Source organism: Fukomys damarensis, unplaced genomic scaffold (assembly GCF_012274545.1).
Source record: "Fukomys damarensis isolate Sample0158 unplaced genomic scaffold, DMR_v1.0_HiC HiC_scaffold_13, whole genome shotgun sequence".
NCBI lineage: Eukaryota > Metazoa > Chordata > Mammalia > Rodentia > Bathyergidae > Fukomys > Fukomys damarensis.
Window position 1 is genome coordinate 22,755,156 of NW_022900925.1, and position 25,982 is coordinate 22,781,137.

Here is a 25,982-nt window from a genome sequence, read left to right on the forward strand (position 1 = left end):
ACTTTCTTCCTCAAATATGAGCACAATCCTATAACTCTTCTTTTTTCAGTTTCTTATGAGATATCCATCACTCCTACTTCTATTTCCTCACCTCCATTTCACCCTCAGTTTAGCAGCATGGCTATAGCCTTCATATCTCTCCTGATCTTTCCAGCAATGACATCTCCTCATATATTTTACAATGTTACACAAAATCTGATTTACCATGTTTACATTCTTTCGTTTTACACCTTGATTTCCAACGCTCCCTATTTTAAGAACACATGAATTTCATTTGAAATTTTTACATTTCATTACTTACCTGAAAACTAAGGATTATTTCATAATTATTATTATTATTTATTTTGAGACAGGATCTCACCAAGTTGCCCAGGTTGGGTCCAAATTTGCAATGCTCTTGTGTCAGCCTTCCAGAGTGCTGGGATTAAAGTGTATGCCCCCACATTGGTGAGAATGAAAGTTTAAAATACACACTTTTGGACTCAGAGTTGACAGGCAGAAATGTGAGGGAACAACCAACCATCCCTTGTTCTCTAACCTACCTCACATCTTCAAATAAACCTTAGGGACAGTTGGTTTCACTTAGCCTCATCATCCTTATCCGGTAACAGATCCCAGTCACATTCAGCGCAGGAATTCAAACAAATACCTTCTCAATGCCCTATCTTTGCATCACTCGCCCCTGGCCCACAGCCCATGCATGGTCCCAAGCTGCACCTCCACTGTCAGCTCCTGAGCAAGAAAAATTAGCCGGGGTTGGTTTGCTTTAAAGTTTGTTTTACGCCTCTGTACGTTTAAGAAAATTCCTATGCGAGGAAACAAATCCAGAGAATATCAACTTGTCTAATATATTCATTGGGATAGCGAGCGACCATCTTGGAAGCCCCAGTCTCCACGCCTTATTTTAACCAAGGGAGGGAAATTTTTTTTCTGTCTCCGAGGCGACCAAGACGCCTACCCTTCTGTCTCTCCCGCGCATTCAGATGACTCTATGCGGCGAGGTCCTTTGACGTCAAAGTTTCCGGCCCACCATCTTTGTCCCTGGCAAAATTGGGTTTTGCGCAGTGGCTTAGACCAAGAGAAAGAATCGTGACGGGCAGGAAACCATTACAACACCACCCGGGCTGTGCTCTCTGGCAGCCACCGCCACTCCCAGCCCTTGCCTCCGGTGAGTTCGAGGCTGCTGGTTTGGGGTGTGTCCCTAATTGTTGAGGTGGGGAAAGGAAGAGAAAGTGGAAACCCCAGGTTCGGTCAGAGACCGGGGAAGAAAAGGAAATCCTAGGAGCGTGACCATTGAGGATGGAGGGAGTCTCGTCGGGTGTGTCCGTTGTGAGGAAAAGGGTTGGAGAAAGGGTTTCCTTCGCGGTGAAACTGTGGTGGGAGGAAGGACTGCCTGGCTGTGGCAGTTGGTTGGGGGCTTTGAAGGGATAATATTTCCGGGCCTGGGGGGTTGGAAGGCCGAGCCCAGGGGTGTGGCCGGTAGACGCTGGAGGCCGAGGGGTAACGGTCCTTCTTCCAGCTGGGCGTCGCTGGAGAGGCTGGGACGGGTCCGAGGGGAAGGGGGTCTCCCCGGCGTTTTTTCCGTTGAAGCGTCGCCTGTCTCCCGCGACTTGAGCTTTAGAGACCCTTCCCCAACCTGGTAATGGGCGAATGTGGCCCTAGAGTCTTGACCCCCTGGGGAAGGAAGAGAGAAACCTACCGAAATGATCCGGTGTGAAAGAGGGGGAAGACAATGGAAGTAAATCCTAGCCTAGACCCCCGACACACACTCCCACCCCGAGTTTAGCAGGAACAGCCTGGTTTGGAAAGGGTTGTAGATTACGCCGAAAGTAAAGAAACTGGAATTTCCTGTTATTTCCATATTCTTTGAAGAATGTGTGTTGGTAGTTTTTAGAGCAGTCCTCTCTTTGGGAGCAGGTTTTTATTGAACTCACTTGCCTACCTCATTATGTGAATGTGATGTGGGTGCTTCATAAACTTTTGACTTTTCAAAGAAAAGTTGTTTTTTTAAACTGCTAAACACAACCCTTGTGGTTTAAAAGAAAAAAGTAACGAAAACACAATAAACTCAGAAAGGATGACAAAAAAAAAGTGTGGTTTCAGTAAGGAGCGATTGAAATTATTAATTGCCACCCTTGTATAGTTCTGTTGCTTAGCCTTAGGGTGCACTTACAAAGTAATAATAGAAAGTAGCAGATGAAGGAAATGAAGGTGTAGAAGAAAATGTGTAACACATTCCGATGATGACTAAGCGTGCTGGTAAGGTGAGAACTGTTTGCAGGTATCTTAACAGTTCAAACTCCTTAGAAAATAGCAAAGATAGTGTGTTGTGAAGATAGCCTCGCTGAAAGTTGAGTAGGGTTAATATAAAGTTAGCGTTCTGACTGAATTGAAGAGACTCAAGTTAACTTTTTTTATTTTTCTTTAAAAGATCATCATTTTAGAATAGGAGTATGTTATGGGTGTGGGTTTGAACCAAGATAAGCAAAGAAATATGAAGATGGAACATGGTCCCTTCTTTTCTTCCATGTTTAAGTTTTCCAGAATGTATTGGTAGTTCATAACAACTGGATGGAAACATTTGTTCTTCTTTCTTTTTGTGTAATACAGTACTATGTTAACACATTGCTTTGTAGTCTATAATATTTAAATAAATTGAAGGTGATTTTAGCTTTCAAATGTTTGTAATTTCTAATGAGCTAAATGGTACCTGAAGATGTTACTGTGTTGTTACTGAACTTTTGATTAAAAATGAACACCTCTAGCCAGGCATGGTGGTGCATGCCTGTAATCCCAGCACTGGGGAAGCTGAGGCAGGAGGATCACTCTTGAGTTCAAGACCAGCCTGGGCTACACAGTTAGTTCCAGGTCAGTCTCAACTACATATTGAGACCCTGTCTGAAAAAAAACAAAAAAAATGAACATCTCTAATCCTTGTAATAAAAGGTTGCTGAAATAACCTTTCCGCTTTATAATTTCTTGACTAGTTTTTCACTGTGTGCACTGAACTGTGTAAAACCAGGGTGTGATTGCCTTAACCAACACTAATTTAGCTTCTATTTCCCAGAGAGCTATTTGAAATTAGGATCTTATTAATTTTTTTCTGATCTTATTTCTACCCATGCAATAGTCTTATTTTGAAGCTGCTGAGCTTCTCTTTTAGGGAACTGGAAGGAGGGAGGAGTGGAAAGAGAGGAAGGCCTTTCACAACCTATATTTGGAAGAAACTAGGTTATGTTAAATCTAGATATATAATCCTGTGCAAGGAGGCCTTTTGTGAAATGTGGTGACATCACACTCTGGGTCAGGACCAAAAAGAGTAATTTTGTGCTTGGATTGTGATAGCTTTGTTAACAGGTTCCCTAGGTTCTCAGAAGAACCAGTGATTTGTCAGGTTTGATCTGGTAAAGTAGTGTGAGTTCAGTTTTCATCATGGCTTTACTTACTTATGGGGCTCTCCTGAGGAATAACCTGTCCTGCCCCCCCATTTTGATTTTTGATGCATTTTAGGAAATAATTTTTTCTTCAACTCCATCTTGTATACTTTTTCTGTGGCTTCTAATGCAGACATCAGTTTTTACTGTATTTTGAAGAATCTGGCCATATATATGTCCTTTTTTTTTTGGTTTTTTGAGACAGGGTCTCACTATGTAGTTGAGACTGACCTGGAATTCATTATGTAGCTCAGGCTGGTCTGGAACTCACAGCAATCCTCTGCCTGAGCCGCCCAAGTGCTGGGATTACAGGCGTGTGCCACCATGCCCAGCTGATATGTCCATATTTTAAAAAATTCACATCATATAAGATTAACCATTCTAACATGAACAATCAGTGGCATGGAATATATTCATAGTATTGTGTAGCCACTACCTCTTCTCATTTTTTTAGACTATTTTCACTTTTGGTGGAGTATTTTTTTTGCGGGGGGGTTTAGGGCAAGGACCAACTTGGTATGCTCTTTTTCCACCCATATAGTGAATATTTCATTCCAGTGGTGTCAGTTAGTGATATTTATCTCCTCTCTTTAGACCCCTACCCCATCCCGCCACCCTCGGATTGAACCCAGGGTCTAGTGCCTGCTAGGCAAACAACTCTATCCCTAAACTCCATTCTCTACCCCTTATCTCTTAACAGCAGAGATTCTTCCTTTAAGGTCCCTGTTATGGGCTTCTAAAGATATTTGACCCTCTTTTCATCCCTGAAATGTGGGTGGTTGCATTATTTAGATAAGATTAGAACATTTAAATCTCACAACGAACAGGAAGAAATATATTCCTTTGCAATGAAATTTGTTAGAGATAATGAAATGTGTGGTTTATTAATGAAGGTATTGATTTAAGACTAGGTTTACTATTTAACAGAAAAGAGCTTTAGAAAACAGAATAATTGTGTACACTTTTTCCAAGAAGCTGGTTGAAAATTTCCAAGCAAATTTTATTTTTAATATATTTAATTTATTTATTTTGGTACTGGGGATCAAACTCAGGACTTTGCACTTGTCAAGGCAGGCTCAGAACCACTGAGCTAAATCCCTGCCCCAAGCAAATTTTATATTTAAATCTTAAGCAAGTTTTAAGTTTTGATGATCCCAGGGGATCTAAAATGGCCAACAATATCCTAGATAGACCAAATAATTTGAACTATAGTGTTCCTGTCAGGCTTTTATAAACATTTCTGTATATTGGTTTATCTCTGTGTATTTAGATAACTTTGGATTCATTCCATGTCTTTTTTATATGAAGAATTCCTGCCTGGTGATCGCAGCACTCAGGAGATCACAGGATCAGTGCTCAGAATCCCAACACTACCTGTAATTCCAGCACTCAGGAGGCTGAGGCAGGAGGATCCTGTTTAGGCTATGTAGTGAGTTCAAGGCTCCCTTGAGCTGCACAGTGAAAACCTGTCTCAACCCACCTCCCCCCCAAAATCCTTTCTTTGTCCACTTTGCATTTAATTTACAATGTGAAGGGATTAAATGATTATAGTATTCTTTGAATTTTTGCTAGAAAGCCATTACGAAAACACCAAATAAGGCAAGCCTCTGTTACAGACTTTTAATTGTAACAAATGTTAGAGTAGAAATTTCTGTAATCTATAATGATATTGGTGGGTTCTAGCTCACTTCTTTTAACATGGTAATTCAGTGACGTTTTGGTACAACCTAAAGGACTCTATTATGTTAGGATCAAGATAGTAAGTCACCTGTTAGAAGGATAGCAAATAAGTCTTAATTTCTGTTAGGTTTTACATAAAGCAAATTTTAGTGATCAGATTCAACCCAGACTCTTTTCATTATTTTAGGTTTATCTGGTTCTTTTTCTTTAACTAAATTGATTGGTACTTTAGGTCATTTCTCTTAGATCCATATTTATTATTGTTTGCCAAATGTGTTATCACTCAAGTTGTATTAATTTAATAGTAATGAATAGGTGCCAGGATGTCTTGTCCTGAATTATAATGTTAGGGAAAGAGATACACGTTTTTAAGTGCAGAAGGAATATCATTTAAAGAAAATTGAATATATTTAAAGTCAGATATGTTGGATAGAGTCCTAGAGTTTCTTTTTCTTTTTACAATTGTATTAGTACATGTGCAGAACATGAAGTTTATATTCTTGATTTTTTAAACTTTCCTTTCCTTTCCCTACTCACCTCCCTCCCTCTCTCTCTAGATTCCCTTTCTCCACATTTGTTTTGTTTTGCTGATTTTTGAGACAGGGTCTTGCTATTAGTCCAGGCTGGCCTTGAACTCCCCCTTATGGATCCCATTTTGGCCCCAAACTCAGGGTCCTCCTGCCTTAGCCTCCTGAGTATTAGGATTACAGATGTGTGCCACCATTCCTGGCTAGAGTTTCTCAAATCAGAAAACATCATCTCATTAATTTGAGTTCATGTTGGATTTCATTTTGATATACTGGGGTAATTCTTCTGGGGTTTGGGCTAGAAAAGTTAGGTTGAGGCTTAGATCCATGTTCTTTTATGTTTTAATGCCAGTTTTGATTATCTTGTACTCTGTGTGACTGAACAAATATCTGTCTTTTGCCTTGTTTTTAACTGTTATTAACTGATACTATTCTTTGGAAATATTATTGCGATAAATCTAGAATGTTGCTATTATGAAGACAACAGTTTTTTGAAATCCATGTATAAGACATGTTTGACTCTGGATGTTTGTTGTGAAGAACTATTACCCTACCAATTTAGACTTTTTTTTTCCTGAAAGAAATTCCTTTTATAGAAGGTTTGCATGTTTTGTTTTTGTTTTTGTTTTTGTTTTTGTTTTCTGGTACCAGGGATTAAACTCAGGACCTTCCTCTTACAAGGCAGGTGTGGCACCACTGAGCTAAAATCCCTGGCTCTAGGGGTTTTGCATGTAATATTGAATAAGTTGGGAGAATTGTTCTACCTGACTCTCTGTCTCTCTGACATAAGGTCTTTATATACAGTCCAGGCTGGCCTTGAACTATGTATCCTCCTGCCTCAGCCTCTTAGCTGCTAGAATTATAGCCATGGGCCATCATGCCTGGCAAAGAAAAAAGAATTACTTTTTGATACTGGGGATCTCGAACCCAGTACCTCATGCATGCTAGACAAGCACTCTACCTCAGCTATATCCCCAGTGTGTTTTCTCTTTAGCCTTACACTGCTTCTGAATATATGCTTTGGAGTGATTCCCTCTTGAAGCAAGGAAGTAGCCAAATATTCCTGAGTAGAAACTTATGAAGAAAGCTTTCAAAACAAATAAAAAACTATTCCTTACCCTAAATAGATGAGTGACTAATTGAAGATATATTTACAAAGAAGTCTAGTTTTCACTCTTGAAGGCTTTGAGGCAATACTTCCAGATAAAAATCACAAATCCATAATAAGTTCAGATTGTTGTCCCTTTCCATTTGGCCTTTATTTGTAATTTATTTCTATTTGGCCTTTAGACTTTGCTCCTATATAACTTTGTTAGGCAGGAGTTATATATTTTAATATTCTCTGTATCTTTTGTGACACTGAGGGTGATAGTAAGGGAGAAGATACTCATTTTTGAGGGTAGAAATTCTCTAATAAAAATGTCCTTAAAATGAGTTTAATATTCTTAGAACTGACCCAGTGACTTGCTGGATATATATAACCTAGATAAGGAAATTCTTTTCTCTCGCTGCAGGGGTACATTAAAGATCCAGAATCATGACTGATTCCAAGTACTTCACAACCAATAAAAAGGGTAAGTAGAGCACCTGGTCAAATCTTGGGGATTTTTAAAGTTTTAGGTTAGATTGTCCCAAGTAGAATTCAGACATTAATTTTATGGACAGCCTTATTGGCAATCTACTGCTTCTACAGATAAATGTATTTCAGTAAGTTATTAAAGTATAAAGTTGTTTTGTTTTATTGGGTTCTTTTGTCGTTGGGGGGGCACATCTAGGGACCCAACGTAGGGCCTCATGAATGCTAGGCAGTCATTCTACCACTGAGCTCCCCATCCAGCCCTGAAGTATAGATATTTTTTGTTTTGTTTTGTTTGTTTCTTTTTCTGAAGTATAGGTTTTTAAAGACAAAGCTGTAATGCATATTGTTTTGCTGGGAAGGTTTTAGTTTAGTGAAAGGAAGGGACTCTTTGCTAATTGAAAGTAACACCGATCAATTGAAGAGTGATAGATCTGAGGAAGACAAGAATTTATTCTAATTTTTACTTGGAAATAAAAAATTTATAACAATACAGTTAAAGCTATATGTAAAAAGGTAAAAATTGAAGTTTGCCCCCTCATCCCTATTTCCAAGTGATAATATGTATCTTCAGTATTTTCCTATGCATATAAGTACATTGTTAATACATATTAGAATGTTTATATTTAGTGAAAAAGAGATAATGCAAAACAGTATATAAAAACATTATATTCTTCAAAGCACTCCATATAGATCTATCTCACTCTTTGTCTAGATGTGTATTTGAAATGGGGACCTCTAAAGCTGGCTCTATGATTTTTTAGGCCATAGACTGAATTACTTGAGTAACCTTACACTTAATTAGCCTCATCATTTTCATCCTTTCTTTTTTTTTTTTTAAATACTGGGGATTGAACTCAGGACCTTGTGCTTGCCAGGCAGGTGCAGCACCATTGAGCTACATCCCTGGCCCTCCCTCATTGTCGTCTTTTTGATGAGTAACCTCATGCTGGTTTTTACATAGGAATTTGGGTTCATGAACTAAGGATTCTTAGAAAAGTCTAACCTCTTATCTTTTTTTTTGTAGTATATATTTATAGTACATAAAGATTATATTCCTTATGGGATAACTTCTCATCTTTTGAAAATCGTTCATACCTCATTACAGAGGTATAGATGGCTCTCACATCAAAGACAGAATAATTTAGCTCTTATCTGCCTACTACAATGTCCACTATCTTGCTTTGTTTTTCAGAATCAGAATTCTGTGCTTTTGCCTTCAGCAGGCCTTATATTTAGTAACATAGTCTTATGTATGACACCAACTACTATTCTTCTTTTGCTCCTGTTCTTTAAAAGGGTGGTTTCTTTTTTTGTTTGTTTGTTTTGTTTTTGGTACTGGAGATTGAACTCGGGACCTTGTGCTTTTGAGGCAGGCAGGTGGTGGAACCACTGAGCTAATGTTTTATCTTTTTTTTTTTACAAGGATTGGGATCAAGTTGCTACAAAGGACATTACTGAGACCTTTAAATAAGGTCTATAGATTGAATTAGATAATGTACCAATGTTTTAATAATTTTATTAAGGTTAAGAGAATTTCCTTATTCTTAGAAAACATACACTGACATACTTAGGCTAAAGAGGTGTGATGCATGCAGGGTATACAAATATGGAGAAAGTTGCCAGGCATGGTGGTACACATACCTGTAATCCCAGCACTAGGGAGGCTGAGATAGGAGGATCTGCTGTGAATTTGAGGCCAGCTTGGGCTACATGGTGAGTTCAAAGGTAGCCTGAAAGGGGCCAGGGATTTGGCTCAGTGGTTCCGGTGCCTGCCTCACAAGCTCAAGGGCCCGAGTTCGATCCCTAGTACAAAAAGAAAAAAAGCTAGTCTGAACTACATAATGAGACCCCATCTCAGAAAATCAAAACCAAACATTATGTGTGTGTGTATACATACGTATATGTGTGTATGTAAATATATATATAATACTTATGTGAATGTTAAAGCAATTGTGACAAAATATTAATAGCTGGCACTCACATTTTTAAGATTGAAGTTGTTTTTAAAAATTTTTAAAAAGTAGAAGGGCGTATAGTATTGGCCTGGACTAAGCACCAACACATTTTTTAGAAAGCTTAAGAAATCTGTCATATTCTATCATTAAGAGTATGTAAAGGGCCAGGGATTTAGCTCAGTGGTTCCATTACCTGCCTTGCAAGTGCAAGGACCTGAGTTCAATCCCCAGTACCAAAAAAATAATAAAGTATGTATAGGTAACCATTTTATTCTATTACAGTACAGAAAAGCCTATAGTGAATTGCTTAGTTACATCTGCTACTAATCAGTGGCTTACAGCCTTGGCTACACATTGGAGTTGGCCCGGAAACTTTAAAACAATACCAATGCCTCAGTCTTATCCCCAGATGGCAGAGTGTAGAGATTTTGAAAGCTCCCCAGATTATTTTAATGTGTAGCCAAGATTGAGAACCATCGCTAGTTGCTAACAATGCTCGATAGATTGGATTAGGGAAAATATGAAGGAGAAAAAGATAAGAATCTAATAAAGTTAGAGTATATACAATGTACTTTGCCTCTTTTAATACCCCTCTTTGGCTCCACCCAGCTTCTTCCTCCCTATCTTTTATTATTTACACCTCTCAAAAGCCATAAACCTCTGGTCATTCATTTCAGCTTTTCCTGGCTTTTTTAATCATTTGGCGATGTATTTGTTTTTTCTTCTGTTAACATTGCTTTGATGACCAACTTATTGCTTATGATAACATAAAAAGATCCCAAAAAACTCACCTAGGTTTTCAAACCTCTTTAAGGAATCCTGGTGGCTTCTTTTTATTTGAGCATTTATAGAAGTTTGAGACTTACAGATTGAATCATGACTGGATAAATAACACATTCCAAAAAAAACTGAATAGCCTGTGTTCTTTTGCTTCCTGCAACGCCCACAAGAACTGCCACTGGAACATACAGTATTCTTTAAATTTAGGCTATTGGAACTGGAATAATTTCAGTTACAGCCTGTTTTGATTCTGCAACTATGCTGCTATTCACAGTTCAGAATTTCTGAAACACTGTTATTTGTCCTCCACTGTTCCCAGAAGTAAATGAGGGAACCCTAAGTACTGGATTTGGCAGCATAGCACTTGGAGAAGAGGATAATGACTTGTTAAAGGGCCTAGCCTCTCTGGCTGTGCTATTTTTGCAGCAGTTGAACAGTGATTTAATTTGTCAATTAGTGATTTTTATAAGTTTGCTTGCCTTTTGGCAGTGGATATTGATGAAAGAAACTTTTAATGCTCACCTCATTGATTTCATCCTTTTCCTTTTGGGGCTTCAAGGGGTCGCATAGTGTCAGACTGGTCAGTGAGGGCTGGGTAGAATGAACATCTAGAGCAGTCTTAAAGGTGGAGGAAAATGAGGCAATAGTATGGAGAAGTTCAAAGGTAGAGATGGGATGCATCAAACTTTCTCATGGGCTTAGTAGAGTTTTTTGTTTTGTTTTGTTTTTATTTAAAAAGAAAAGGGTTATTACTTTGTTTTTTATTTCATCCCCAATGTTCTGAAGATAAAAGAGCCAGAAAGCTATGCCTTAAAGTAATGGTGACAGCCTCTGTCATTTCACAGTGAGGGACGAGGCAGTCATTCAAGATTATGCCTTTAGAAATGTCCCTAGTTTGTACTGTTCTTGCAACATCAAAATTATTCTCTTTATATTCTTTGAATAGGATGGAACCTTAAAGCTATTCTTGTTATCTTACTACAGTACTGACTAAAGCAATGATTTGCAATACTGGTTGTGTATTAGAATCAGTTGGGGAAGCTTTTAAAAATGTGAATATAAAGCTGAGCATGGCAGCACACACTTGTAATCCCAGCATTCTAGGAGCCTGAGGAAGGAGGTTTGAAAGTTCAAGTCCAGCCTGGGCAACTTAGTGACTCAACAAGAACCTATCTCAAAATTTAAAAAAAGCACTGGGAACATAGCTCAGTGCAGATGACCTAAGTTGAATCCACAATACCAAAAAAAAAAAAAAAAAGAGAGAGAGAGAGAACATGAATTCTTCTTGATCATTCTGATTCATTTGGCTTACAGTAGAGCCAAATATTTTAAAATATTTCCCAGTGGTATTAGCGCTTGATCAAGGTTGAGAATGTCAGGACTCAGAGTCAGGAAGCAGCTGTAAGAATCCAGCTATGTCAATAACTGACTTTGACCTTTAATCTATAAAGTTGGGAGTGAGTAAATGAAATGATATGTGATACTTCTTGTTTGGAAATACTAATTTCTAAGCCGACTTCCTGCCTGCATGTATTTTTTTTTTCCTGTGATACCTTAAATTCTGATGAGAGATCATCCCTTAGATACTGTTCTTTCCCCATTGTGGTTAGATATGTTCCCATTTGTCTGGTTCCTAAAGATCTGGATTGTATCATAGCTTCTTAGAAGGTTTTAAAAATTTCTTGGTAGTGTCCATGTAGTGGGCCAGTTAGTCTTCTAGGATTTGAATTTTATGTTCTGTGATTTTTAAAAAAGTAATCTTTGGTTCTTGCCATGCTTCCTAGTTTTATTGCATATTGAATATTTTATTGAATATTGTGTAATATTCTGCTCTCCTTCTCTGGTCCTGAAACCTCACCCATTTGTCCTCATCTCTTCTAGGAGAAATCTTTGAATTAAAAGCTGAACTCAACAATGAAAAGAAAGAAAAGAGGAAGGAGGCTGTGAAGAAAGTAATTGCTGCTATGACTGTAGGGAAAGACGTTAGGTAAGGGTAATCACTTCTGCCATTGGTCACTAAAAAGATCTCAACCCCATTTTAATGGCTTTTACTTGCTTTTCCTTTAACATGATAGACATAGTGGGGTTATGCTTCTCAGACTAGCTACTCTGGAGGCTGAGGCAAGAGAATTATCTGAGCCCAAAAGTTTGGGTCCAGCCAGGGTAACAGCAAGACCTCTTCTTAAAAAAAAAAAAAATTTTTAAACAAACAAACATAAATCCTCCTTTAAGAATGAGTTTGTCTCACTAAAAACACCATCAGGAGATGTACTTGCTATTCTGTTAACCATCAAAGTGTTTTGTTTGTTTTATAGAAATAAAGTGACTTTTTTTTTTTTGCATGCTGATCTAGCGTACAATCTCCTGAGAGCTGACACAGTTATAGGTGAGGTAGTTTGGAAGATGATAGAAACACACTGAGAAGCAGAAGCTTACGTATTCTTCAATTGGCTCACACCAGTACCCTTAACTTTACAACTCTACATGCAGTTGTTGAATTTAAGATGAAAATTAGTGTCAACAGTAATCCAGTGAGAGTATTTGAAAGTAAGGATTGTCTGCAGGCCCCTTAGGACTCCCATGACCCTTTCAGGGGGTCCATGAGATCAACACTATTTTTATAATAATACTTAGATTTTGCTTGCCTTTTTCTCCATTTTGACACTTGCACTTCAGTTATAAAGCAGTGGAAGGTAGAACTGCCAGTGCATTACCATGAATCAAAGCAGAGATGCTGGCCATAGCATTCATTGTATTTTCCATCACCATCTATTTACAAGGAGGAAGGGCAGTTTCACTTAGGACTGTCCTTCATCAAGCATTAAAAAAATTACTTTATTAAAACTTGAGCCTTGGGTATATGTATTTTCAGTATCCTGTAATGAAAAAGGAATTACCCATAAAGCTTTTCTGCTGACCTGCAAAGTGTAATGGTTGACTGGGGAAAAGGCCTTGGGTGATTGTTTGAATTGCAAATACCAATACCATTTTTATGTGAAAGAATGATTGACACACAAGCTATATTTAATCAGACTTTGGTATTTGGGAGACATTTTATCAAAAGGAACAAAGTGAACCTGTCATTTCAAGTGGAAAAAATTTTGACAGTAGATAATTTTAAAGCTTTAAAGTAAAAATTCGAATTTTAGGAAATGTGTATCTCTTACTGAGTTTGACAGCTTCTTGATACTTAAGTGCGTTTTTGAAAGTGCTTTCCTAATGAGATTTGGTGATAAACTTAAATGGATATGATATTTTACTATTATGTAATGAAATGTGTCAGTATGGGAGGATCTGCATAAATCAATGAGCCAGTATTTTCCAAATAATCCTATTTCCCAAAATTATACATAGGTAAAAATCTGTTACAATGCATAATAAATGAATAAATTTTTATGCAACCATGTACAAAAAGTTCATTGATGTGGTTTTATATTCCACATTTCTAGCTTTTCTTTTTTTGGTTTCTTGAGACAGAGTCTCCCTATGTAGTTCAGGCTGGCCTTGAACTGATTGTGTAGCCAGGCACGCTTCATCCTCCTGCCTCAGCCTCCTGAGTGCTGGGATTACAAGCATGCAGTGCCATGTCTGGCTCATGTTTCTAACTTTTAAAAAACAACCATTTGTGGACTGAAAAAGAGAAAAACAATCACATAGTTTTAGTATAATATCAAAGAAGACTACCCAGCTATATGAAAAACCTGTTAAAGTATTTCTCCCTTTTCCAAATTTTGTATGTGTAGGAAGCTAGCTTTTCTTATACTTCAACCAAACCATTACATCATTCTTCAACAGGTAAATGTAGAAGATTCAAGAATCCAGCTATCTTTGTTTAAACTAGCTATTAAATAATATTTGCAAACATGTAAAACAGTGCCATCTTCTCGTTATTACTTTAATATATTATTAATGGGTTGTTTTAAGTAGATTACTTTGTTTTCTTAGATTTAGTTCCTATTGTAATAAAACCCATGCGGTATAAACCGTGTGAACAAAACTTGCTGGGGATCTCAGTGCAGCCACATAAGTACTTTTTAATTTTCTAGTAGGCATATCAAAAACATAAAAAGAAACAATTGAAATTAATTTTAATAATGTTTCATGTCATTCAGTATACTGAATATTATTTCAAATGTATACACACGCACACACTTACTTTTTATTTTTGGCTGGTGGTGGTACTGGGGATTGATTCCAGGGTCTTTGCACAAATCTATACCTCCAGCCCTTTTTTAATTTTTTATTTGTGACACAGGGTCTTGCTAAAGTGTCCAGGCTAGGCTTTACATCCTTCTGCCTTAGCCTTCCAGAGAGCTGGGATTATAGGCATGCACCACTGTATCTCACTTTCATAAATGATTTTTAGTGAAATAGTTTATATTGCACTTATCACACTATCTTCAAAATTTATTGAGTGTTTTACATTTGCATTGCATTTCACTTGAGGCCAACCATATTGCAAAGAAGCTACATGTAACTAATGGCCACCATATTGGCAAGTTTAGATTTCTAGCTTTCTGGATTGATACTTAACAGTTTTTACCTCTTGAACCTAGACTGTTAAATCGTATTGGTCTTCTGTGGCTTGTCAGAATTAATTTAGGATCTTCCATTTACTACTGTATTGGGGAAAAAATTTACTATTGGTTAATGCTTCCTATGTATTTACTGATTTTATAGTCATTTTGCACATAAGCCATTTTTCTAGAAAGTGGAAAGAAAACTCATTTGGAGAGTGTTTCTTAGATATTTATATGTGCATGAAACTGCACTAGATACTATACGGACAAGTTAAATACAATTTGGTACCTTCCAGAACATAATCGGTGGTGGTTTGTTGATGTAACAAATTCTTTGAATTTGCAGATAAGTTTTTTTTTTTTTTTCTTTTTCTCTATTTTTTTCCTTTGAAGACAGTGTCATGTATAGTTCAGGCCAGCCTTGAACTCACTGTGAAGCCCAGGCTGATCTCAAACCTGGAATCGTCCTGCCTCTGCCTCCAGAGTGCTAGAATTACAGGCATGTACCACCACACCCAGCAGTCCATCTTTTTATAAATAATTTCTTTCATACCTCACTTTTGTGTGTGTATAGGAATTACACTATTTGACCAATTCATTCATTTTTTTTTCTGTAGAAATATGTTGACATTTTCTTCACTTTTCTTCTGTATATTAATAAAATATCTAGAAATACTTAAATTTTATAAAGTACTTTAATAAAGCCCTAGGGGGAAGTTAATTGCTAACTTCTTATTACATTATACTTAACCTGTATTTTTAAAATACAGCTTACAGATTAAAATCCATCAACCCTCAACATTTCCAAGTTAATGGTACTTTGTTAATGGAAACATCAATTTCTGTCCTGTGTGGTATAGGACAATGGTGTTCTGAAATGACTAGAACTTCGGAAAGATATAAACTTTTATATTTCATTACACTCCAGTTTTTATTTGTGTGCATATGCATATTAAAAGTAGATATCACTACAAGGGGAATCAGGACATCATAGAGAAGTAACTGATTCAGATCTGGAATTAGAAATATATACAGTGAGCCTGGATAAAGCATCTTGTCATATGAGAAGACAAGGTAAGTATTTGAAATGCAAGGTCACATTATAAGTACTCAGGAAGGAAATTCCCACTGGTCAAGGAGGAATATGAGCATTAAAAAGTGTAACAACTGTCGTGCTTTGAAACTGCAGTGGATTGATGGGAAGAATTATTGTTAATTTTTTTTAGTGCAATAAAAGTAATGAATTTTTTAAAAGATTGCTAAGTATATGCACCAAATATTATAAATGAAATAAAATATTTACAATGTATTTAAAAATAATCCAGAGGGCTGTGGATGTGGCTCAGTTATAGAGCACTTGCCTAGTATATGTGAGAGGCCCTAAGTTTAATCCCCAGCATTGTAAGAAATGAAAAATTAATAAAGAGTCTGGAGCAACTGGGCAGAGGTGGGGATGGAAGGGTAAGGACAGTGGGTTGAGCATTTATATGAAACAAGATCGGGCATATATTGATATGTGTGTGTAGTAACTTGGGCTCATTATGCTTCACTTTTGCTTACTTGAAATTTTCTATAATAAAAAGTATTTTGTTGTTTTTCTAAATACTGTTCAGAGTGTGTGGGGGGTATACGTTTAGTGGTGCAGCACTTGCCTACCATAAATAAGGGCCTTAATTTAACCCCACTACGACCAAAGAAAGAAAGAAATGACAAGAAAGAAATAAAAAAGAAAACCTATCTAGAAACCTTGGGACTGGACTATAATTGTAGTTATTCATTTCCAAGATAATAATTATCACTGTGGGACTCTTGTCCTTGTATCAGATCATTCTGGAATACGAGGTTATTTTTTCATACAGCTTGTCACTAACACTTATTCATTCTTTTTTTGTCTTTCTGTTCTCCTTTCAGCTCTCTCTTTCCAGATGTAGTCAACTGTATGCAGACCGATAACCTAGAACTAAAGAAGCTCGTGTATCTGTACTTGATGAACTACGCCAAGAGTCAGCCAGACATGGCCATCATGGCTGTCAACAGCTTTGTGAAGGTAGCTTTTCCCACACACTCAAGAGCAGACCCTTCTACCTCAAATACACTTTTCAAAAATGAGTTTTGGTGCAGTGTCTGCATGGCAAATCAGCAACCTTCATTCCAAAGGGAGGCCACTAGGAAAGAACTGGCAATGAGTCGAGTATTCATGTTTTAAGCCTTCAATATGCCAGCATGTGTCATTCAGAGAAGTTCAAACCATATGGTGAGCCTTCTGTTGCTAAGGCTTGGTGCATGCATACTTGCCAGATGGATAGAAGAGAGCCAGGTAAACCTCACTGTTTTAACCTTCTAAGGGTGACAAGTTGGGGTTATCACTGTAGTATTACTTACCTGAGGATTTACCTATTTTATCTCATAGAAGTTAAGCTGATGAGTCAGAAATAGTAGAAGCCATGGAGGTATTACATGTGTTGTAATAGATCTTACACCATTTGATTAAATTTTTTTTGGTACCGGGGATTGAACTCAGGATCTTGCACTTATGAGGCAGGCAGTGGAACCACTGAGCTAAATCCCAGCCCTGATTAAATTTTTTTATTATGGAAAATTTTAAACGTATTCAAATAGAGGGAATAGTATAATAAATTCCTATAATAAATTCCTAAATACCTATCTTGCAGTTTTAATTACAGACACATAGCCACTATTGTTCAATTTATACTCCCTAAATTACCTACCTACCTACCTTCCTTTCTCCCCCCCACCGCCTGTTTTTTTGTTTTGTTTTGTTTTGTTTTTTTAACTTGGGGTCTCACTGTGTAGTCCAAGCTGGCCTTGAGCTCACAGCAATCTTCCTGCCTCAGCCTCTTGAGTGTTGAGATTATAAGCATATGCCACTATGTCTGGCATCTATATATGCTTTTCTGATTCCCCTATCACCCCTAGATAATTGTTTTTATTTTTGGGTACCTGGGATCGAACTTGGGTCCTTTGTGCTTGCAAGGCAGGCAGCAGAACTGCTGAGCTAAATCCTGAGCCCCAACCCCTAGATAATTTTTAAGCAAATTCTAATGTTAGAGTAAGATCCTTTTTTTAAAATATGACCATAATACCATTGTCACATCTTTTAAAAAGTGATAAAACTTTGTTTAATGTGGTAGACTATCCAGTCAGATTTTTCCTAGCATTAGATTTTATAAGCATAATAATGAGGTTATTGCCATTTTAACTTGTTTAGTTTAAAAAAAAAAACTTTTAAAAATATCAGCATTTCTAAAATTAACTTCTACTTAAATTTTGAAAAGTAACCGCAATGCTGCTTCCTTTTCATAGATACTTTTCTCTTGTTTTTCTGTATTTGGAGTCAGAGAGAACATAACATTTCATTCTGTCTGCCTGGTGGTTTAGAGATGGACTGATATCATTGGGAATATTTTAGTTTATGTTTTTTAAAGGTTAAAGCTGTGCAAGGTGTGTATGGCAGACCCTGGTTTGAATTCTACAGGTTCTTTCCTCATTGTTTGTATAAAAACAGTTAAATAGCCAGGCATGGTCTGTAATACCATCAGTTGAGAGGCCGAGACAGGAGGATTGACTTGTGTTTGAGGCTAGCCTGGGCTATGAAGAGTTAAGATCAGCCTGAACTACACAGTGAGATCCTGTCTCAAAAAACAAACAAGATAAATAAATGCAAACAAATGCTTTCTTTTTAAACTCTTGAATAGACAAGACTGATGCTTAGGAAAGGAATAGCATAGGAAATTAATTTCTAAAGTAGAATATAACTGGAAACAATAAAATACTCTTTTGTAACATGTGAACTGGACTGTTTGCTTTTAATCACCTTATATACTTATAATTAATGATTGGTTTTTATAGGACTGTGAAGATCCCAATCCCTTGATTCGGGCCTTGGCAGTCAGAACCATGGGGTGTATCCGAGTGGACAAGATTACAGAATATCTCTGTGAGCCCCTTCGCAAGTGCTTGAAAGATGAAGATCCCTATGTTCGGAAAACAGCAGCCGTATGCGTGGCAAAACTCCATGATATCAATGCCCAAATGGTGGAAGATCAAGGATTTCTCGATTCTCTACGGGATCTCATAGCAGATTCAAATCCAATGACAAATGGTGGGATCAAGGATTTCTCGATTCTCTACGGGATCTCATAGCAGATTCAAATCCAATGGTAATAAGCATCTGTTTTTAAAAAGAACAATATTTAAAATAGGTCCCTTTTCAAGGCATGTGTAACACAAGCCTTGTCTTTGTACCTGGAGCCCCAGAATATTATTAAAAACATGACTTCTATGTATCCCACAATTGTATGTGTCACACTGTAGGTCAGTGATGGTTAACCTTTTAGAGCTTTCAGTGATACGGTCCACTGTGGCACACATGCCTATATTTGCCACCCCTGCCCTAGGTGTTTCTGGAAAAAGAACCAAGCACTAAAATAACAGGTCTTAAAGCAAACCTTTGTATTTTATCTTCTGCGTGTTTGTTTAGAAATAAACCAGCACTATAATAATTTTCTTCAGGACATTTTGCCTTAAACTTTTATAATACATTTTGTTTTTGGTACCAGGAATCAAACTCAGGGCCTCACTTTGCCAGGCAGGCACTGCACTGCTGAGCTACACCCCCAGCCTGTTATAATACACTTTTAAAGAACTCTGGGACAAGGGTTTTTTTATTTTTTTTAATTAGCTAACTTTATTATATTCTACATATTTAGCAGCCAGAACTTAACTCCTTGAAGTTGGGATTTTTTTTAACATTATTAACATTTTAAATTTGCTTGTGGAGTCAAGTCTCAAGTGATACATTGACTCTGCTAGGAACTGGATCTTATTTGAATTGACAGATTGAACACGTATGATTACTGAGCTGATGAAGGAATATCACCACTTTATAGCTCCTCTTTTAGCTGGGCAATGTTACACACCCCTAATTCTAGCTACTTGGGAAGGTGAGTTCATTAGTTTGAGTTCAGCGTAGGCAGCTTATTAAGACCCTGTCTCAATATAAAAAATAATAATTTTAATAATAATGTAATAATAAAAAGAGCTAGGAATGTACCTTAGTGATAGGCCACTGGCCTAGCATGTTTGAAACACTTGGTTCAATCACCAGTACTGTTAAAAAAGAAAGAGCTTCCTTTTGTCTGTGCAGCATTTATTTAAAGGCAAGTAACACTGAGTTAACCAGTGGGTAGCTAAATATTTTCTTGTTGAACTTTTTCAAATGCAGGGAGACTTGGAATTTGAACTAGATAACATCTCTCACTTGCGAATTAGCTGCTCATGTCCACTTTGATATCTTATTTGGTTCATCTTATTCTATGGGTAGCTTTGGCTTGTGTTTATTATGCTCCAGATAAGTAGTAAAGTCAAAGAATGAAGCAAGGTACAAATTTAAAGGTTCTTGTTACACTGACTACCATCAGGAATGTTTCAGCTACATTCTCAGCTTAGGGGTGGCTGCAGAAGTGCTTCCCTTAAGCCATGTCTTCCTATGGGGTGTCACTATCAGTATTTGATCAGACCTACTTTTTGTTCAACCCCTCTCCCCAGAAGCACCTTGTGGCACCCTTTTAAAAAGATTCCAGTGCTGGGGATTTGGCTCAGTGGTTCCAGCGCCTGCCTTGAAAGCACAAGACCCAAATTTGATCCCCAGTACCAAAAACAAAAAACAAAACAAAAGATTCCATAAAGAAATAAATTCATAAGGCAATAATATCTGTTATGAAATGTTTAACTGATATCAAGCTTTTTCTTACTGCTTTTAATTCACTGTTATTCTGAACAACTGTCTTTGAAATTCTTAACCTGGGGACAAATGTAGAGGGGAAGTGTTTGGTCTCTAACACCAAGCAGATAAGAAGAATGTCATGTACCCTGTGGAAACTTATTAACTATTCAGTGGTGCTAAGAATGAATTAAGGTGAAAGTGAATTCTAACTACTGCAGGCTGTTTCAGTTTGAGAGAGACAAGGCATCTCTACATCAGTGTAAATGCTTCATGCAGAACTGAGGGTTTAGCAGTACAGGCATTTTTTATTTTTTAAAACTCAAGTAGTACTTGCAGATCTTTATCCAGATTAGTTGAGAGAATACCAGGTTCCTAGGACGGGCCTAGTTTGTCCAATTTCTTGGTTTCTTTATAGAGGAAAGCACTAGTGTTCTTCCAGTTCATAGTATTCAAGCAACATGTGTGTGCCCTTTATTTATACTTTTTATTAAATGAATCTTCAAATGTATTTAAAGTTAGATGACTATAATACATAAATGAATTCACAGCTACAGGCAACTATATGCCCTACTTTTTTAACCTTCAAAAAAGTACTACAATTACAAAAAATAAAATGACTACAGTTTTGAACACAGAGGTCTTTACTGGATACTGTTTTATTATGAAATCATCTCAGTTTTCTTATTCTAATAATGGAAATGACTTATTTACTGCCATTGTGGAGTGATTTTGTTCCACTTTTCCACACGGTGGCAGCACTATGCCAACAAGTACCATGCAGGTATTGGTTTCTATTTAACGGGATATGAACGCTTCTAAAGGAGTTTTACCTTCATTGTTGTTTTTGTTTTGTTTTGTTTTTGGTACTAGAAATCAAACCCAGGGGTTCTCTGCTACTGAGCTACATCACCAGTCCTTTATATTTTTGATTTTGAGACAGTGTCTCACTAAGTTTCCCAGGCTGCCCTCAAAGTTGCAACCTTCCTGCCTCAGCTTCCTGTGTAGCTGGGATTATAGGCATGTACCATCATGCCCAGCTTTGTCTTAGTATTTTTGTAGCTTCTGAAGGCCATCTTAGATGTGAAAGCACCAGAACATCTGCAGAAATGACTCTGAATTCATTTTAATACAAAAGTAAAATGGTGATCAAGAGCTGACAGCTCCTAGGTTATGTATGGTGACCTCTACTTTGTTTCCTAGTGTCAGTGTCTCTTGCTGTAAGTAATAAAATTTATTTATATTGGTTTTTTTTTTTAGGAGTATCACCTTGATTTCCTGCAGTTGTTTTACAATTTATACTTTAGTTAAAGCTGACTTTCCAATTTCAGTATAATATTAGTTGACACGGAAAACGTGGAGTTTGAAACAAAATTCTCACTGTGTTAATTTATAGCTTTGTGTTTCTGTTGTTTAATCTTCCTGAGTCTGTTTCTACTTCTGGAAAATGAAGTTACTATCTTTGAGAGTTGTTGGGAATATTAATTGAGCTTTTGCATAAGAAATAGCTATTAAAAGGGCCAGGGATTTAGCTCAGTGGCACCGTGCCTGCCTCGCAAGTGCAAGGTCCTGAGTTCAGTCCCCATTACCTGTAAAAAAAGAAAGAAAGAAATAGCTACTAAAATTCCTGGCTCATGTTACTTTAAGATGATGACTCATACAGTGATAGCAGCTACTGTAGTTAGAGCATAGACATTAGGCAAAAGTTAATATCACTAGAACATTAATTTTTAAAAGTATTGATTCCTTTGATATCTATATAAACTCATATAGAACAGTCTGTTATGAGGGAATTAGAAGTAAGCTTACTTTCAGCTGTGGATTTTGTTAGTCCATTATTTTGAAAGTAAGTCTGTTTAGAATGAGGAAACAATTTGGAGGATAAAAATATGTGCACCATGTATGAATTTCTTGATGCTACCTCTGGCCAATTATTCTTTTGCTTTCACTTTGTTTTCAGGAGTATCAGACCCCCCCAAAAAAAGAAAAAATTGTAAGTTGGACAGAAAAAGCATAAATCTGTTTAGAGCATATGTAGCCTTATTATGGCTGGAAACCAATGCCCTCCAAACAATAATTTATTTAATAGCAGTAAATCACTGTACTAGAAAGTGATATTTCTTGGGTTCTGATGTCATTTTAAAAAAATAAAATTTGAGTGCAGGATAAAAATCATTCTAGTGTCCAGGGCCCTGTGAGGTTTTTCATAAAAAAGTTTCTATGATACTGCACTTCATTGTGTATCTAGATTTAGAGTAATTTTTTACAGGATCATTTTTATTCTAATCATACTTACTTTCCAGCTTGCTCATTTTAAAAAAATAAGATCAAATTTATGTCCTCAGAATCTCTGCATATGAACTAGATATATCTTATGAATCAGATTTTATAGCTTGATAATAAATCTCACCTAAGTACTGCAAGGATTTGATCCTCTCTGAAATATGTACTTTTCTCTTGTATAAATACGTTTTGAATATATTATCTCCTCCCACACACACACACACACACACACACACACACACACTAATAGCTTGCTTCTCTCCCTTTTTCCCAGTTGAAGTTCACAGGTCTTGGGACTTGTATAAAAGCTGAAAACAAGAATGATTAGTACATGATTAGATGCTGGAATCAAACATAAACCTTGAGTTCAAATTCAAGCAGTATCTCTTTCTGGCTGTATTGACCCTACTCATGTCACTGAACTTCTCTAACCTGTTTCCTCATCTCTAATAGGTGGATTTTAATAGCAATTACCTCAGAGTTTTTATAAAAATTAATAGTATGTACTAAGTAGCCAGTAAATTTTAGCTAGTATAATTTTTACATCTTTGTGCAGCTTGTGCTGTTTGGCATAAAATCAAAGTACAATTGCTTACCTTAAAAAAAATTCTGCATACCCTAAGGGTCAATAAGAAACTATTAAATAGAAGTCTATAATTAAGGCAGAGAAAGATTTATCTAGGATTCATTGTGGGTTTTTTTTAAATGTCTGGCTGTGCTTTTGTTGATGTATGTGTATCTAAAGTATTTCATATCTGCATCGATATTGCATTGGGTCTGTGGGGGATGAGGAATGGGCGCTGTTTAGTTGCCATCTCCGAAGTACAGAATTTACCATAATTAGAAGGCAAGATGAATAAAAGGGTAGGTTCTTTGTTTTGTTTTCAATAGAGTAATATTCCTTCATAACCTAGAGGCCAACTTTTTATAAATCAGTCCTTATACTGAGAAAAGTGAGAAAAACTCACTGAAACCCAATTTATAAATTCATTTTAAAGCAAATATTTCTTAAAAATTTACCCTTTTCTCTTAGAAACTCTATTTTTTCTGAAATTATAGCAATGTTTCCTTAAAAAATGACAGTTTCCCAGAGGGAGATGTACACCTGGTTGTCCTCACAGTTCCAAATCAAAGTGGTGCTTCAAACGAAAAAGGCAACCTTTATTTAATATTCAGGGACAGTAAGGCAGTCACTCTAAGAGTTGAGTGTGTTCTTTGTGATTTTTTTCAGCAAGTCTCATGCATGTAGTGTTATATTATTGTTTGGGAAAGGCTCTATAGGTAGAAAATTTTGTTTCAATCTATTATTTTTAAAGTTAATTTTTAAAAACAGGCAACATGGATACTTAGTTCCACAGAATCGTAGTGTGTGTTGACATGGGGTGATCCTGTGTGCCGTAGCCACCCAGTTGTGGTCTTGCAGTCAGTCCTTTTCTTCATCTACCTCAGATAGAGTATGTCTTATTGCAAGTTTCCATTAGCATGAGGGAAACACAGCTTACTGATTAGAAGGACACCAAGAGCTCCTCAAGGCCTGCCTCAGAATATTTGTGGAAACACAGCCATCTGAATGTGAAAATGAAGAAATGAAATTAGAGAGGTGGAACAGAAGGAACTCTTGGAGTTTTACAGGATCTGATGTTAGCACAGTAATGGGAGGGCCGTTCCTCCAGCGAGTTACTGAAATGGTGACTGGCAGTGATCTCCTCTCCCGCAGGCTTTTGCACAACATAATCCTTTCATCTGATCTTCGTACATCTTTTAATTAGACTGACTTTTCTCTATATCCTTTCTTGTTTTAATATGATAATTGGAAATTGCCTATTTAAACAGCAGAATTTATTCTTCATTAGCTGCATTATATGCTTGGTTTAATTTCTAATTGCCTGTGATGATAACAGAGACTTCTAATTGCTCCTTCTGTTTAGCATCCTTCTGTTTTCTTCCTGTCCTTTCCATTGATCTCCCTAAATCCCACTTGTTCTTCTGCATTTATTATCAAATCTCAACTTTTTTTTGTTTGATTTGTTTTTTTGAGACTGGGTCTCACTATGTAGTGAGACTTACCTGGAACTCACTATGTTGCCCAGGCTGGTCTCAAACTCACAGTGATCCTCCTGCCTCAGTCCCCTGAGTGCTGGGATTACAGGCGTGCACCACCATGCTCAGTTTATCAAATCTCAATTTTAAAAGGGGGATATTCTCAGCTGGGCCTGGTAGCACATGTCTGTAATCTCAGTGCCCCAGAAGCTAAGGCATGAGAATTGCCATGAGTTCAAGGCCAGCCTGGGCTACATAGTGGGTTCAGGGCCAGCCTGAACTATGTATAGCAAAACTCTTATCTCAAAAAGCTGGTGGTGGGGGTTTCACTTGCAGAAATGGTAATTGTAGTAGATTTATTTTAGACAACTGGTTACTGAGATTGGTCATGTCTTGGCAGCAGTAGATGGAGTAGAATTTTGTCTTCCAATTTTTTTTTTCTGGTACCAGGAATCGAACACAGGACCTTGTACTTGCCAGGCAGGCACATCACTGCTGAGCTACATTACCAGCCCAGTAGTCTTCTAGTATATTTTGATTTTTTTATAATAAAATATGGTTAATCAAGTATATTGTTCATGGGTAATAAAATATTTTTCCCTGCATTTGAAACACATGGAAGGGATTTTTATTTCACTCTATGCCTTTTAGTTTTCCATAAATCTTTGTGCTCGATGATGGAGTTAACAAACAAAATTGAGAAAAGGCATTCATATGTTATCCAGTAGATCTTAATTTGTCTTCATAAGATTTGTTTTTATTGTTGTTGTTGTTTTGGGGTTTTTTGTTTTGTTCCGTTTTTGGTACTGGATATGGAACTTGGGACCTTGTGCTTCTGAGACAGATGGCAGAACCACTAAGCTAAATCCCCAGCTTGTCTTCATAAGAATAAAATGTCTAGGATCATACTTAGCAAGTGAGGCTTTTGATTTTTCATCTTGGAATCTGTTCTGATCACTAAATGACAACTTGAGATGATCCTGTTTATGCCATTATTGCCCTCTACATAATAAGGAATATTGCTGTAAGTATATTATTTAGTACATTATATTTTCTAGCACTTATATCCTAGGTAAAATCATACACTAGAATAATCTGCAGTGTCTGAGTAATCTGGGTACTAAAACCAGTAGCTAAATTGTAACCATTATATTTCTTGTCTTGCTAACAAAAGGATAATTACAAAACTCAGCTTCTCAAGCTTTTAGCAAGCAACTTTAAAACTAACTATAGGTTCACATTTTTTAGTATCTTCTTAATGTACTTGCTGAAGCTATTATTTTCTATTACATTTTATTTATACTTAACAGGGTATATTTAGCCTCCTCTTGCTAATGTTTGGTAAAATGGGAGCCTTACTACAAAATATGTTTAAAATTCATTTGTACAGAGCTTCAGGATAATATTTTTGTGCATTTGTTTTGTAGTTTTTAAATAACTT

General features: G+C 36.8%; 1 protein-coding gene across 1 annotated transcript in view; it reads left to right on the forward strand.

The window, feature by feature from the left end:
• The first annotated feature begins 997 nt into the window (after nucleotides 1-997).
• Nucleotides 998-25,982, forward strand: part of Ap2b1 (adaptor related protein complex 2 subunit beta 1) — a 111,790-nt gene continuing 86,805 nt past the window's right edge. Inside the window, exons 1-5 of the mRNA XM_010621747.3 lie at nucleotides 998-1,168; nucleotides 7,156-7,215; nucleotides 11,837-11,942; nucleotides 16,387-16,522; nucleotides 18,346-18,590. Of these exons, the coding sequence (XP_010620049.1) occupies nucleotides 7,179-7,215; nucleotides 11,837-11,942; nucleotides 16,387-16,522; nucleotides 18,346-18,590 (524 nt within the window). The 5' untranslated portion in view covers nucleotides 998-1,168; nucleotides 7,156-7,178. The remainder of the gene's footprint in view (nucleotides 1,169-7,155; nucleotides 7,216-11,836; nucleotides 11,943-16,386; nucleotides 16,523-18,345; nucleotides 18,591-25,982) is intronic.